Raw genomic sequence first — 13,741 nt, 5'->3', positions numbered from 1 at the left:
TTTTGTTTTAAAGAAACTTACTGTAAGTGTTTTTGTTTCCGCCTCTGATTTTTCTGGCCAGTTTGCGCAGGGGGCAATGTTGGAAAGCCAGCCGGAAAATGCATTGGCTTCTGCGATTCTGAATCCTCTCCGAAGCTGCCATCTCTCCCTCTCTCCTCTTCCACCCTCCTCCTCCTCCTCCCCCAGGGGCCAGAGGCGAATCCCTGCCGTCCCACCTGCCTCTGGAGGCGGATCCGGCAGCAGCGCTCTCCGCCTTAAAGGCGCACGCCACACTCGGAAGGAGGGGGGGAACTGGGCGATTTAGCCGACATGAAATGCCAACGTTGTTTCATTCCTTCCTTTTGGTTTGCACGGCCCTGTTTATGGGTTATTTGAGTCCTGAGTGCCGTGTGGCATGGGGTTGGAGTGGGACTCGAACTCACAACCTTCTCAAGGGGTCACTCCAGAGACTTGAGCCCATTATCCAGGCTGACACTTCCCAGTGCAGTGCTGAGGGAGTCCTACTCAAACCCCTCCGCCTCCCCATATCTCTCTCTTACCGTAAGACCCTCCGTAAGGGGGAGGCTCGTGTGGAGCATGGACCAGTTGGGCCGAATGGCCTGTTTCTGTACCGTAGACTCGATGTAATTAAAACCGACCTTTTTGGCCGAGCTTTTGTTCACCTGTCCTAATATCTCCTTATGTGGCTCACACTTCCGTGAGGGGCCTTACAATGTATTCTCCACGTCAAAGGCACAATAGTAAAGCAGGAGAATTTACAAAACGATTAGCCCAACCCTTCTCCGATGGCTAACCCCACCTTCTCGCCTCACTCCCTTCTCATTAATTGCCTCTTGTCACCACTAATACTGACGTTCCTCGACCCTCCCTCCCTCCCTATCTCTGTAACCTCCTCCAGCCCTACAACCCTCCGAGATCTCTGCGCTCCTCCAATTCTGGCCTCTTGCGCATCCCCCGATTTCCTTCGCTCCACCATTGGCGGCCGTGCCTTCAGCTGCCCGGGCCCTAAGCTCTAGAATTCCCTCCCTAAACCTTCTCCGCCTCTCTCTTAAAGAGACACTGCATAAAACCTACCTCTTTGACCGAGCTTTTGGTCTCCTCATATGGCTCGGTGTCAAATTTTGTCTGATTTACGCTCCTGTGAAGCACCTTGGGACGTTTTACTACATCAAAGAGGTGGGTTTTAAGGAGAGAGAGGCGGAGAGGTTTAGGGAGGGAATTCCAGAGCTCAGGGCCCGGGCAGCTGAAGGCACGGCCGCCAATGGTGGAGCGAAGGAAATCGGGGGATGCGCAAGAGGCCAGAATTGGAGGAGCGCAGAGATCTCGGAGGGTCGTAGGGCTGGAGGAGGTCACAGAGATAGGGAGGGGGGGGCGATGGCCATGGAGGGATTTGAAAACAAGGATGAGAATTTTAAACAGACCAGGGGCCCTCCTGGTCTCAGTGCTATTCCCCCAGTAGGGCCTTTAAGCGTTGAGGCCCCAGGGAATATTGGAAAAGTTCCATCCAAAAGGGGAACGAACCTCCCCTTCAATTATAATTCTCTGTTCTGCAGCTTAGGTATTCCTGGCTTGCATACCAGAAATTCCTAAAAAAAGGCTCGCAGACAGACGAGCGACGTCTCCCCTTGGGATTGCAGACTGTGGTATAGTCCCTCTTGCCTCCGAGTCGGAAGGTCGTGGTCGAGTTCCACTAAATCCAGGCCGACACTCCCACTGCAGTACTGAGGGAGTGCTGCACTGCCGGGGGTGCCGTCTTTCGGAGGAGACGTTAAACCGAGGCCCCGTCTGCCTGTTCCATTGGATGTAAAAGAGCCGATGGTTTGAAGTAAGGGTAAAGAATTCTCCTGGTGACTTGGCCAAAATGACTCCCTCCAAAATGGCTGCCAAAGTTGCATAACTACAATCACTGCAATCCAAAGTCACCCCTTATTTATGAAGTGCTTGGAGATGTTTGAGAGGCTTAGGTAAGGTGCTATATCAATGCAACTCGTTCTTTAATTGTCAGAAGGTCGAGGGTTCGAGTCCCACTCCAGAGACTTGACCGCTAAATCCAGGCCGACACTCCCAGCGCCGGTACCGAGGGAGCGCCGCACTGTCGGAGGTGCCGTCTTTCGGACGAGACGTCAAACCGAGGCCCCGTCTGCCCCTCTGAGGTGGGTGTAAAAGATCCCACGGCCGCTATTGGAAGAAGAGCAGGGGGGAGTTCTCCCCGGTGTCCCGGGGCCCGATATTTATCCCTCAACCAACATCACTTAAAAAAAAAAACAGGTTATCCGCTCATTTATCTCATTGCTGTTTGTGGGATCTTGCTGTGCGCAAATTGGCTGCCGCGTTTCCTACATTACAACAGTGACCACACTTCAAATTGGCTTTGCAAAGGGCTTTGGGGCGTCCTGAGGCATGATAGAAATTCCTTAACTGCGACCATGTACGTAAATCCTTTCTTTGGAAAATCATTAAACACCGAAATCTCCCAAGGGATTTAGTTTATTCACAGTTTGACCTCTCTCGACCTGATCTGTAGTGAACGTTTTTGCCAGGAAGGTATTGGAGAATTAATAGAATCTACAAATTCAAGGTAGAATAAAAACAACTTTTACAAATCAGTAATTAAGCTGTACAGTAGTTAGAAGGTGGGCAGGGTATCGGTAACCATGGCAACAGGAGTCTGTTCTCTCAGGATTTCCCCCCCCCTACCCCGTCCTCAACCCCAGAATCTCTGGCGTGAGCCCGAGGCCTTCTCTTCTTGGGTCTCGCTGGCCGAGGTGGCGAACAGCTTATCGGGTGCCAGGATGAACATGTAGCAGAGGTTGCAGACGAGCAGGCCGAGGATGGGGAAGAAGGTTAGGCCATAACCGAAGCCTCGGAAGGTGCTGCTGATGGCGAACGTCAGCCAGTAAATCAACCTGGAGGGCGGAGAGTAAAAAAGAGGGGTTGTTGATCCGTACACAGAGAGAGGCAGCGAGCGGGCGTTCCCGATGCCCCCCGACATTGACCGCACTTCAAAAGTATTTAAATGACCGCGACGCGTTTTAGGACATCCTGAGGATGTGAAAGGCGCCAGAGAAATGCAAATTCTTTTGTAATAATTAATATCAGGAAAGACTGAACGGCCTGGGGCTCTTTTCTCGAGAAAACAGAAAGGTGAGGGGGCGATCTAATAGAGGTCTTTAAAATTACGGAGGGGTTCGATAGGGTAGACGGAGAGAAATGATCAGGTCTGTGATCTGGATCCCGTCCAGGCCTCCTGTGAGCAATGCCACGAGCGGTCAGTTAGTAATTCCAAGAACATCGCCAGTGCGCAATCAGTGGTTAATTCCCTTTCACTCACTGACAAGTATTCTTTTTTGTTTTTCCTCTTTTTGGGAATTTAGTGCCATGAAAACTCCCATTTCAAGAACACACACTGTCCCATCAAACACTCCCAGGGCAGGTACAGGGTTAGATACAGAGTAAAGCTCCCTCTACACTGTCCCATCAAACACTCCCAGGGCAGGTACAGGGTTAGATACAGAGTAAAGCTCCCTCTACACTGTCCCATCAAACACTCCCAGGACAGGTACTGCACGGGTTAGATACAGAGTAAAGCTCCCTCTACACTGTCCCATCAAACACTCCCAGGGCAGGTACAGGGTTAGATACAGAGTAAAGCTCCCTCTACACTGTCCCATCAAACACTCCCAGGGCAGGTACAGGGTTAGATACAGAGTAAAGCTCCCTCTACACTGTCCCATCAAACACTCCCAGGGCAGGTACAGGGTTAGATACAGAGTAAAGCTCCCTCTACACTGTCCCATCAAACACTCCCAGGGCAGGTACAGGGTTAGATACAGAGTAAAGCTCCCTCTACACTGTCCCATCAAACACTCCCGGGGCAGGTACAGGGTTAGATACAGAGTAAAGCTCCCTCTACACTGTCCCATCAAACACTCCCAGGGGCAGGTACAGGGTTAGATACAGAGTAAAGCTCCCTCTACACTGTCCCATCAAACACTCCCAGGGCAGGTACAGCACGGGTTAGATACAGAGTAAAGCTCCCTCTACACTGTCCCATCAAACACTCCCAGGGCAGGTACAGGGTTAGATACAGAGTAAAGCTCCCTCTACACTGTCCCATCAAACACTCCCAGGGCAGGTACAGGGTTAGATACAGAGTAAAGCTCCCTCTACACTGTCCCATCAAACACTCCCAGGGCAGGTACTGCACGGGTTAGATACAGAGTAAAGCTCCCTCTACACTGTCCCATCAAACACTCCCAGGGCAGGTACAGGGTTAGATACAGAGTAAAGCTCCCTCTACACTGTCCCATCAAACACTCCCAGGGCAGGTACAGGGTTAGATACAGAGTAAAGCTCCCTCTACACTGTCCCATCAAACACTCCCGGGGCAGGTACAGGGTTAGATACAGAGTAAAGCTCCCTCTACACTGTCCCATCAAACACTCCCAGGGGCAGGTACAGCACGGGTTAGATACAGAGTAAAGCTCCCTCTACACTGTCCCATCAAACACTCCCAGGGCAGGTACAGGGTTAGATACAGAGTAAAGCTCCCTCTACACTGTCCCATCAAACACTCCCAGGGCAGGTACAGGGTTAGATACAGAGTAAAGCTCCCTCTACACTGTCCCATCAAACACTCCCGGGGCAGGTACAGGGTTAGATACAGAGTAAAGCTCCCTCTACACTGTCCCATCAAACACTCCCAGGGGCAGGTACAGCACGGGTTAGATACAGAGTAAAGCTCCCTCTACACTGTCCCATCAAACACTCCCAGGGCAGGTACAGGGTTAGATACAGAGTAAAGCTCCCTCTACACTGTCCCATCAAACACTCCCAGGGCAGGTACAGGGTTAGATACAGAGTAAAGCTCCCTCTACACTGTCCCATCAAACACTCCCTGGGGCAGGTACAGCACGGATTAGATACCTGGTCCGAGGTTTTATCCGGCTACATCAGAGGTCTGGGGTTAGCAGAAGGGCTGTTACATCCTGATCACTGTCCAGGGACTTCTGGTGAGAAGTAACACATGTGTGTGTGTGTGTGTGGGTGGGTGGGTGGGTGGGTTCAGGTGGGTGGGGGGGTGGGCGGGTTCGGGGGGGGGGGGGGTGGGGGCGCGGGCGTGCGTGCGTACGGGGTGGGCGCGTGCATGGGCGTGGGTGCGGGCACTGGATAATAAGCCACGCCCAGCGAGAGTCGGCACTTGGCGGTGAGCGAGAAAGGTAAGCGGACATCGTGCGAGGAGCACTCACCTGGCCAGAGCGAAGAAGGCGGTGAGGAGGGGGAGAAGCTTCAGGACTTCCTGGGGGAGGTAGGTGGAGAGCACGACGAGGTTGACGAGGAAGAGGACAAAGAGATGGATGGAGTCGGTGACGAAACGCAGGTGAATCTCCACCTCGTCCTTGCTCTCTCTGAAGGGGTCGATGGAGGAGGAGCAGAGTCTCGCCAGGCCGTACACTATGATACCTGTTGGGCGGAGGAAGGCGGGTCAAACCACATCGACTGAGGGCAAACCCCCTCCCCCCCCCCCCCCCCCCAGAACTCGGGCACCAACCCTGGGGCCCGCACCAGTCTCAAGCCCTGACCCCTTGTAAAAGATGTGGGGATGGGGTTAGCACTGGAGCTAAATTCGGAGGGCTGGTGATGAGTTCATTCTCGAGATAAGAACATAAGAACTAGGAGCGGGAGTCGGCCATTCGGCCCCTCGAGCCTGCTCCGCCATTCAACCAGCTCATGGCTGATCTTCGACCTCAACTCCACTTTCCCGCCCAATCCCCAAGTCCCCTCGATTCCCCGAGAGTCCAAAAATCTATCGATCTCAGTCTTGAATATACTCAACGACGGAGCATCCACAGCCCTCTGGGGTAGAGAATTCCAAAGATTCACAACCCTCTGAGTGAAGAAACTCCTCCTCATCTCAGTCATGAATGGCCGACCCCTTACCCTGCGACTGGAGACTGGTGTTGGCAAAGCTCCCTGGAATGAGTGGCGCTCTGGGGCACTGAGGGGCAAATGGATGAATTCATTGCTTCAAGGCAGGACAGTAACAGCGCGCAGTGCTCCCCTCTTGCTCCCAATAACGAATCTTCCTCCTCCCCGCATTCCTCACTGTGTCGAAATCAAGATTCCTCGCACCGTCTCTCGGGATGTGGGCGCCGCACTGATCGCCCATCCCTAGTTACGGGCATTAAGAGTCGACATGGGACTGGAGTCACGTGTAGTGGCGGCAGGCTCCCGTCACCCCGTTCGTGAATCGGTCGGGTTTCTCCGCTACCAAGCCCAGGAGGTCACTGTACCCGTCTCTCCTACTCCAACTCATCCTTCACCCAATTACTGTGGAGCTCCTCATCTCCCTCAGTCTTCCGTTCCTCTTACACCCTGCCAGGGTAACTTGGCCCTTTTGGAGATCTGGTCCAACTCTCGATTTGCCTTCTCTCCTCGTCTCGCACCGAGTCCCGTCCCCCCATCACCCCCCACTGCGCTCGCTGACCTACATCGGCTCCAGGTCCTCGTGTTGAAATCCCCACCATGGCCCTCGCCCCCCCCTCCCTGTCTCTGTAACCTCCTCCGGCCCCACGACCCTCCGAGATCTCTGCGCTCCTGCAATTCCGGCCTCTCGCGCATCCCCCGATTCCCATCGCTCCACCATTGGCGGCCGTGCCTTCAGCTACCCGGGCCCTAAAGCTGTGTAATTCCCTCCCTAAACCTCTCCGCCTCTCTCTCCTCCTTTAAGACGCTCCTTAAAACCTACCTCTTTGACCAAGATTTTGGTCACCTGTCCTAATATCTCATGTGGTCGAATTTGATCTGATTACGTCCCCGTGAAGCGCCTCGGGAATGTTAAAGGCGCTATATAAATGCAAGTTATTCCATCCTATGCTTGGAGTCTTAGTCCCTTCACAATTCCCCACCCCGCCGACTCATCTCATAGAAGAAGCCGCCTTACCCATCATGATGGGTACGGTCGCGAAGACGCTGCATCGGAGGGTGTAGAGCATCCGGGCGCTGAGGTCGGACATCAGCGGCACGTCGAAAGGCAGGAAGACGTAGGCTCCGTACAGGAAGCAGGGGTAGATGATCAGGGAGCCGGCCAGTGCCGCTGTGGCCTTGAGGCTGGCCCGGGAGCAGCCAGGGCAAGGCCTGCGGTTTGGGCCGCCCGTCTCTCCGTCCGATTCCAGCCACTCCACGTCAGGCGGCCTGTTGCCGCCGGCTGGCGCCTGGCTGCCGTGGGTAACCGTCAAGAAGGGGCTACTCTCGTTTCCCGCCGGCTTCTCGGTGCAGACGCCCTCCTCCTCCTCCTCCTCCTCCTCCATCCTCCCGGCCGTAGGAGTGGAACCGCAGACTCGGAGGCCGGGCCGGCCTTGCAGGGGCGCGGTGCCGCGCGGCTCGCCCTCCTTCAGCGGCTCGAGGGCACGCAGCTCCTCGTCGAGGTCAAGGGCCACCGGCTCGCCTGCCACTTGCTCGTCGGAGGCCTCCGCCTCCGGTCGAGGCCCCGCGGAGCCGTCCGCAAAGGTCGCCATTTCGATCTCCGTGGCAACCGGCCGCTGGTCACCGTGGGAGTATTCCAGGGTGCTGGAGGCGTGGAGCTGGCCCGTGACACCATCCTCCGAGGACACAGATTTCTGGAGATCATCGGGGACGCTCGGCTCCCTGACGACGTTCCCCGATACGTCTTGCTTGTCGGTCAAGCTGGGTGGATCGTCCCAGACCGAGGGGAGGAAGGCAGACATCTCGGGCAGCTCCTGCAATGGCAATGGTGGCATTCCCATAGAGTTAACATCGAATTCACCTTGTATTTACAGCACAGAAACAGGCCATTCGGCCCAACTGGTCCGTGCTGGTGTTTCTGCTCCCCACGAGCCTCCTCCCTCCCCTCTTCATCTCACCCTATCAGCATATCCTTCTATTCCTTTCTCCCTCATGTGTTTATCCAGCTTCCCCTTAAACGTATCTGTTATTCGCCTCAACCACTCCATGTGGGAGTGAGTTCCACATTCTCACCACTCTCTGGGTAAAGAGGTTTCTCCTGAATTCCCGATTGGATTTATTAGTGACTCTCTTATATTTATGGCCCCCTAGTTCTGGTCTCCCCCCACAAGTGGAAACATCTTCTCTACGTCTACCCTATCGAACCCTTTCATAATTGAGTGAGATCACGAAGGGTGAGCTTGGCATGGTTGGTCTAACCCTGTGTTGGTGAAGTGAGTGAAGGCACTGGGCATGGGCGGAGTGGGCAGCACTCTCTCTCTCTCTCTCTCTCTCTTTCCCTTTCTCGCCTCTGAGTCAGAGCGTCGTGTGTTCGAGCCCCACTCCAGAGACTTGAGCCCATAATCCAGGCCGACGCTCCCAGTGCCAGCACCGAGGGAGTGCCGCACTGTCGGAGGTGCCGTCTTTCAGATGAGACGTTAAACCGAGGCCCCGTCTGCCCCTCTCAGGTGGATGTAAAAGATCCCACGGGCCACTATTTCGAAGAGGAGCGGGGGGGGGGGGGGGGGGGGGGGAGTTCTCCCCCCCGGGTGTCCTGCGGCCGATATTTATCCCTCAACCAACATCACTAAAAAAACGTGATCTGTGTCATTATCACATTGCTGTTTGTGGGATCTTGCTGTGCGCAAATTGGCTGCCGCGTTTCCTACATTACAACAGGGATCACACTTCGAAAAGTATTTCATTGGCTGTGGAGGCGCTTTGGGACATCCTGAGGTTGTGAAAGGCGCTATATAAATGCAAGTTCCTTCTTTCACTGTTTGGTACTAGGGACTGCTATACACCGGCTTTCAACGGAGAATGGAGGAAACAGAAAGTTTCTCACTGCCGAAAGTGACTCTCGTGGTTAAACGAGGGACTGAATTGACTGCAACGTAAACAGTACCAAGGGAAGACCCCCTCCATCGCATTCCTGCAGTAGGTTGGGCAAGAGATTATGGAGCGTTCGAGGAATGTGTGCTAACTGGGACTGCCACCACACGCCTGAGGAGCAGCTCGTCTAACCAGTAAAGCAAGAAATTCTCTCCACTCTCACAGGCCGTGCTCATCCCACAGTCTCCCATCACCTCGGCAACAGATAGATCTTTGAGCCTCATTTCGGAAAATTAAAGAAAAAGAACTCGTGTTTGGAACGAGTCTTTCACCACCTCTGGACGTCGCAAAGCGCTTTGCAGCCAGTGAGGTACTTTTTGAAGTGTAGCCACTGTTGTAATTTGGCAAACGCAGCAGCCAATTTGCACAACAGTGCCTTTCACATAATAAAACGCCCCAAGGCGCTTCACAGGAGGGTAATCAGGCAAAATATTGACACCGAGCCAAAGGGGGAGACGTTAGGACGTTAGGACAGGAGCTTGGTCGAAGAGGTAGGTTTTAAGGAGCGTCTTGAAAGGAGGGGAGAGAGAGGCGGAGAGGTTTAGGGAGGGAATTCCAGAGCCTGGGGCCGAGGCGGCTGAAGGCACGGCCGCCAATGGTGGAGCGATGGGAGTGAGGAGGTTACAGAGACAGGGAGGGAGGGGGGCCAGGGCGTGAAGGCCTAACTTGGGGTAGAGCTACATATTGAGGTGGGACATTACCAACTGTAATGTCTGGAGAGGGATGGCACAGCAAATGTCACACATCAGGATGGATACGTTCCAAATGCCATCAGAAGATTGACGTGGGCAGGATACAAATTGGTTTGCCTATAATGTTCCAGAAGTGTTTCATTGGCTGCGATGAGCTTCGGGACGTGCGGATGTGAAAGGCGCTATAGAAATGCAAGTCGTTCCTTTAATATCCAGATTGGACTCTTTCCCTAATTGGAAATGTCGAATGTACAGCACAGAAACAGGCCATTCGGCCCAACTGGTCTATGCCGGTGTTTATGCTCCACATGAGCCTCCTCTCACCCTATCCTTCTATTCCTTGCTCCCTCATGTGTTTATCGAGCTTCCCCTTAAATCCATCTGTGTTATTCGCCTCAACCACTCCATGTGGGAGTGAGTTCCACATTCTCACCACTCTCTGGGTAAAGAAGTTTCTCCTGAATTCCCGATTGGATTTATTAGTGACTCTCTTATATTTATCATCCTCTAGTTCTGGCCTCCCCCACAAGTGGAAACATCTTCTCTCCGTCTACCCTATCGAAAACCCCTCCATAATTTTAAAGACCTCGATCAGGTCACCCCCTCACCTTTTGTGCTGATCCCCCACCTTGCTCTCCTCAGTTCTGCTTAAAGTTTTGTGTCTCTGCTCCGAGGTGAGCCAGATCCCCTTTCGTAACTCTCCCACGTGTGAACCTTGAGCGTTCGATGCCAAGAGACTATTTGACCACAGGAGGCCTCACAGCTCCAGCTCGCGGCGCATTGGGCCCTCATTTACAGAACCCCCCCCCCCCCCCCCTCTGATTGGCTGGCTAATTTATGACCGGGGGAGCAGGGGAAGTGACGTAAAGACCTCAAAGACTCACCTGTTTCAGGTAAGAGTCGAACAGAAAATATATTAAAGGGCCAATCCATGCAATAAACAAAATAAAGGCATTTATTTCACTGCAAGCTAATGTATGCAAGTGTTGTATCAAATCAAGGATAAAATCATTGAGAAAAATCCTACCTTAATCCGCCTGCAGGTACTTTGAAGATAGTAACTTTAAATTCACTTCAATCTGCCTTGTTTTATTTAATGGGGGAAAAAAATCTGGCAGACTCCAAGATATTTTCCCCCCAACAAAAGGGAGCTGCGATGCAGGAGTTCATCTGTCACCTATTTATTTCGTTCTCTGCTTCCTACAATGCAAAAAAAAACCTTAGACTAGATTTAATCGTCCTTCTTAAAGGGGAGGGGCTCCCAATTAAAGGGATCAGGGAGGAGTTGAGGGAATTGGTGCAGCGTGTTTGCTGACAGAGGAGGGAGAAGAAATTTTTAAAAGGTGGGAACGTAAAATAGATCACCAATTATTTTTCGGTTGTTAGGGACAATAATTCTATCGACAGTCAGCTCACTGTTTAAAACTTAAAAGTCTTTAATCTACAATGCAATTAATATTCACACGCTTTTCCCTGTCACGGCAGGAGCCATAACCTGTAGGCTACTTTGCGTTCAAAACGAACATTTCTTTCAAGTTAATCTCTTTTCCATCAGCATACCACCTAAAACAGATAATCTGGATGCTTATCTCATTGCTGTTTGTGGGATCTTGCTGTGCGCAACTTGGCTGCCGCGTCTCCTACATTACAACAGTGACTACACTTCAAAAAGTACTTCGTGGACTGAGAAGCGTTTTGGGATGTCCTGAGGTCGCTATATAAATGCAAGTTCTCTCTTCCTCATTATTAGATCCACTGGCACTATTGGAAAGGTAGGGAGTTATCCCAGTGTCCAGGCCAACATTCCTCCCTCAACCAGCACCAAACAGATTTAAGAGGCCGCTTATCTCTTTGCACAGAAAAACATCCCAAGGCAAAGAAGGAGATTTAAGGACTGGCGACTAAAAGCTTGGCCAAAGAGGTGGGTTTTAAGGAGGGTCTTAAAGGAGGAGAGACGGAGAGGTTTAGGGAGAGAATTCCAGAGTTTAGGGCTGAAGGCACGGCCGCCAATGGTGGAGCGGTGAAAATCGGGGGGGGCGGGGGGGGGGGCCCAAGAGGCCGGAATTGGAGGAGCGCAGAGCTCTCGGGAAGGGTTGTTCGGGCTGGAGGCGGTTACAGAGATAAGGAAGGGGTGGGATGGGAGGGGTTTCGCAGGCAAGGAGGGGGGGAAACTTTAAAATCGAGGCGTTGCCGGACAGGGAGCCAACGTCGGTCGGCGAGCACCGTGCCGGGGGGGGGGGAGGGGGGAGATAAGGGGTGATGGGTGAACGGGACTTGGGGCCGGTTGGGATACAGGGGAAGGGGCGGTTTTTGGATGAGTTGATGGTTACGGAGGGCGGGAGGGCGGCCGGGAGATCGTCAAGGGTGACAAAAGGCCATCGGTCCAAATTGGGGTTGGCCGTAAGGTCAAGGGTCAATCATGTGTGGCCCTCCTCCCTCAGGTGTGAGGGGGGGGGGGGGGGGGGGGGGGCCAAGGCTGGGATCTCGCGATATCTTGATCCTCCGGGTGGTGAAATCCCGCGGGATTTGAGGAGGGGCGGGGCGGGGGGGGGTGTTGAAATCTCGCGAGTTTTGCCTCAGTTGACGGCAGTAATGGCGGCGGCGGGCCGGGCCGAGTGAGTTGTCTCCTCCCCGCGGTCTGTGAGAGGCGACAGTCTTCACCCCCACACCGGGGGGGAGGAGGAGGAGGGGGGCCGGAGATCATGAGCCACCCGGAGGTGGAGGCGGAACCCGAGGCCGAGGCGCAGCCCGAGCCCGACGCGAAGCTCCTCCACACCAAGCGGCTGTATCGGTAAGCGAGGGCGGGAAGGGGGCGCTCGGGTCGCCGGCCTGAGACGGTAAGGGAGGCCCCGGATTGCAGGCCTGAGGGGGGGGGGGTTCCGAGGCCTGAGGGTCCCTGGTAGTCTGGGGCAGGCCGCAAATCACGGGGGTGGGAGGTCGCTCACCCCCCCCAAAATTCAGGGTCCAGTGACCATTAAATCCGTGGGATTTGCCCCTTTTAAAGGGGCAGGCCACCCCCCGGCTCAGGTCTGGGGCATTCCAATTAAAGTCACAGGCACCCACTTCCCTTCTCTCCTTCCCCTCCCCTCCCCTCCCTCTCTCCCTCCCTTCCCTCTCTCCATCCCTCCTCCTTCCTTCCTCTCCCCTCCCTCACTCCCTCCCTTCCTTCCCTCCCTCCTTCCTTCTCTCCCTCCTTCCCTCCTTCTCTCCTTCTCTCCCTCCCTCCCTCCTTCTCTCCCTCCTCCCTCCTTCTCTCCCTCCCTCCCTCCTTCTCTCCCTCCCTTCCTTCTCTCCCTCCCTCCTTCTCTCCCTCCCTCCCTTCCTCCCTCCCTCCCTTCCTCCCTCCCTCCCTTCCTCCCTCCCTTCTTCCTCCCTCCCTCCTTCTCTCCCTCTCTCCCTCCTTCTCTCCCTCCCTTCCCCCCTTCCTTCTCTCCCTCCCTTCCCCCCTTCCTTCTCTCCCTCCCTTCCCCCCTTCCTTCTCTCCCTCCCTTCCCCCCTTCCTTCTCTCCCTCCCTTCCCCCCTTCCTTCTCTCCCTCCCTTCCCCCCTTCCTTCTCTCCCCCCCTTCCCCCCTTCCTTCTCTCCCCCCCTTCCCCCCTTCCTTCTCTCCCTCCCCTCCTTCCTTCTCTCCCCCCTTCCCCCCTTCCTTCTCTCCCCCCCTTCCCCCCTTCCTTCTCTCCCCCCCCTTCCCCCCTTCCTTCTCTCCCCCCCTTCCCCCCTTCCTTCTCTCCCTCCCTTCCCCCCTTCCTTCTCTCCCTCCTTCCCCCCTTCCTTCTCTCCCTCCTTCCCCCCTTCCTTCTCTCCCTCCCTTCCCCCCTTCCTTCTCTCCCTCCCTTCCCCCCTTCCTTCTCTCCCTCCCTTCCCCCCTTCCTTCTCTCCCTCCCTTCCCCCCTTCCTTCTCTCCCTCCCTTCCCCCCTTCCTTCTCTCCCTCCCTTCCCCCCTTCCTTCTCTCCCTCCCTTCCCCCCTTCCTTCTCTCCCTCCCTTCCCCCCTTCCTTCTCTCCCTCCTTCCCCCCTTCCTTCTCTCCCTCCCTTCCCCCCTTCCTTCTCTCCCTCCCTTCCCCCCTTCCTTCTCTCCCTCCCTTCCCCTCCTTCTCTCTCCCTCCCTTCCCTCCTTCCTTCTCTCCCTCCCTTCCTCCTTCCTTCTCTCCCTCCCTTCCCTCCTTCCTTCTCTCCCTCCCTTCCCTCCTTCCA

The 13,741-nt window shown here is 54.6% G+C and overlaps 2 protein-coding genes across 3 annotated transcripts in view; one reads left to right on the top strand and one right to left on the bottom strand.

Moving 5' to 3' along the window:
- Positions 1–2,579: 2,579 nt before the first annotated feature.
- LOC137306611 (transmembrane protein 79-like) lies at positions 2,580–10,765 on the bottom strand. Of its 2 annotated transcripts, none has more exons than XM_067975912.1 (4): positions 10,576–10,765; positions 6,944–7,739; positions 5,250–5,463; positions 2,580–2,906 (listed from the first exon to the last, which is right to left on the bottom strand). In XM_067975912.1, exons 2-4 carry the CDS (start codon positions 7,725–7,727, stop codon positions 2,705–2,707), a joined length of 1,200 nt encoding a protein of 399 aa, XP_067832013.1. In that variant the 5' UTR covers positions 7,728–7,739; positions 10,576–10,765; the 3' UTR covers positions 2,580–2,704. The 2 variants fall into 2 exon arrangements, with proteins under 2 accessions (XP_067832013.1, XP_067832014.1); XM_067975913.1 differs by lacking the exon at positions 10,576–10,765 and adding an exon at positions 10,157–10,262.
- Positions 10,766–12,120: 1,355 nt separating this feature from the next.
- Positions 12,121–13,741, top strand: part of smg5 (SMG5 nonsense mediated mRNA decay factor) — a 39,518-nt gene continuing 37,897 nt past the window's right edge. The window contains exon 1 of the mRNA XM_067975910.1: positions 12,121–12,339. Within this exon, the coding sequence (XP_067832011.1) occupies positions 12,251–12,339 (89 nt within the window). The 5' untranslated portion in view covers positions 12,121–12,250. The remainder of the gene's footprint in view (positions 12,340–13,741) is intronic.

This window comes from Heptranchias perlo, chromosome 44 (genome assembly GCF_035084215.1).
Source record: "Heptranchias perlo isolate sHepPer1 chromosome 44, sHepPer1.hap1, whole genome shotgun sequence".
Taxonomy (NCBI): Eukaryota; Metazoa; Chordata; class Chondrichthyes; order Hexanchiformes; family Hexanchidae; genus Heptranchias; species Heptranchias perlo.
The sequence above is the reverse complement of the archived record's forward strand: the minus strand, read 5'-3'. Positions and strand labels throughout refer to the sequence as shown.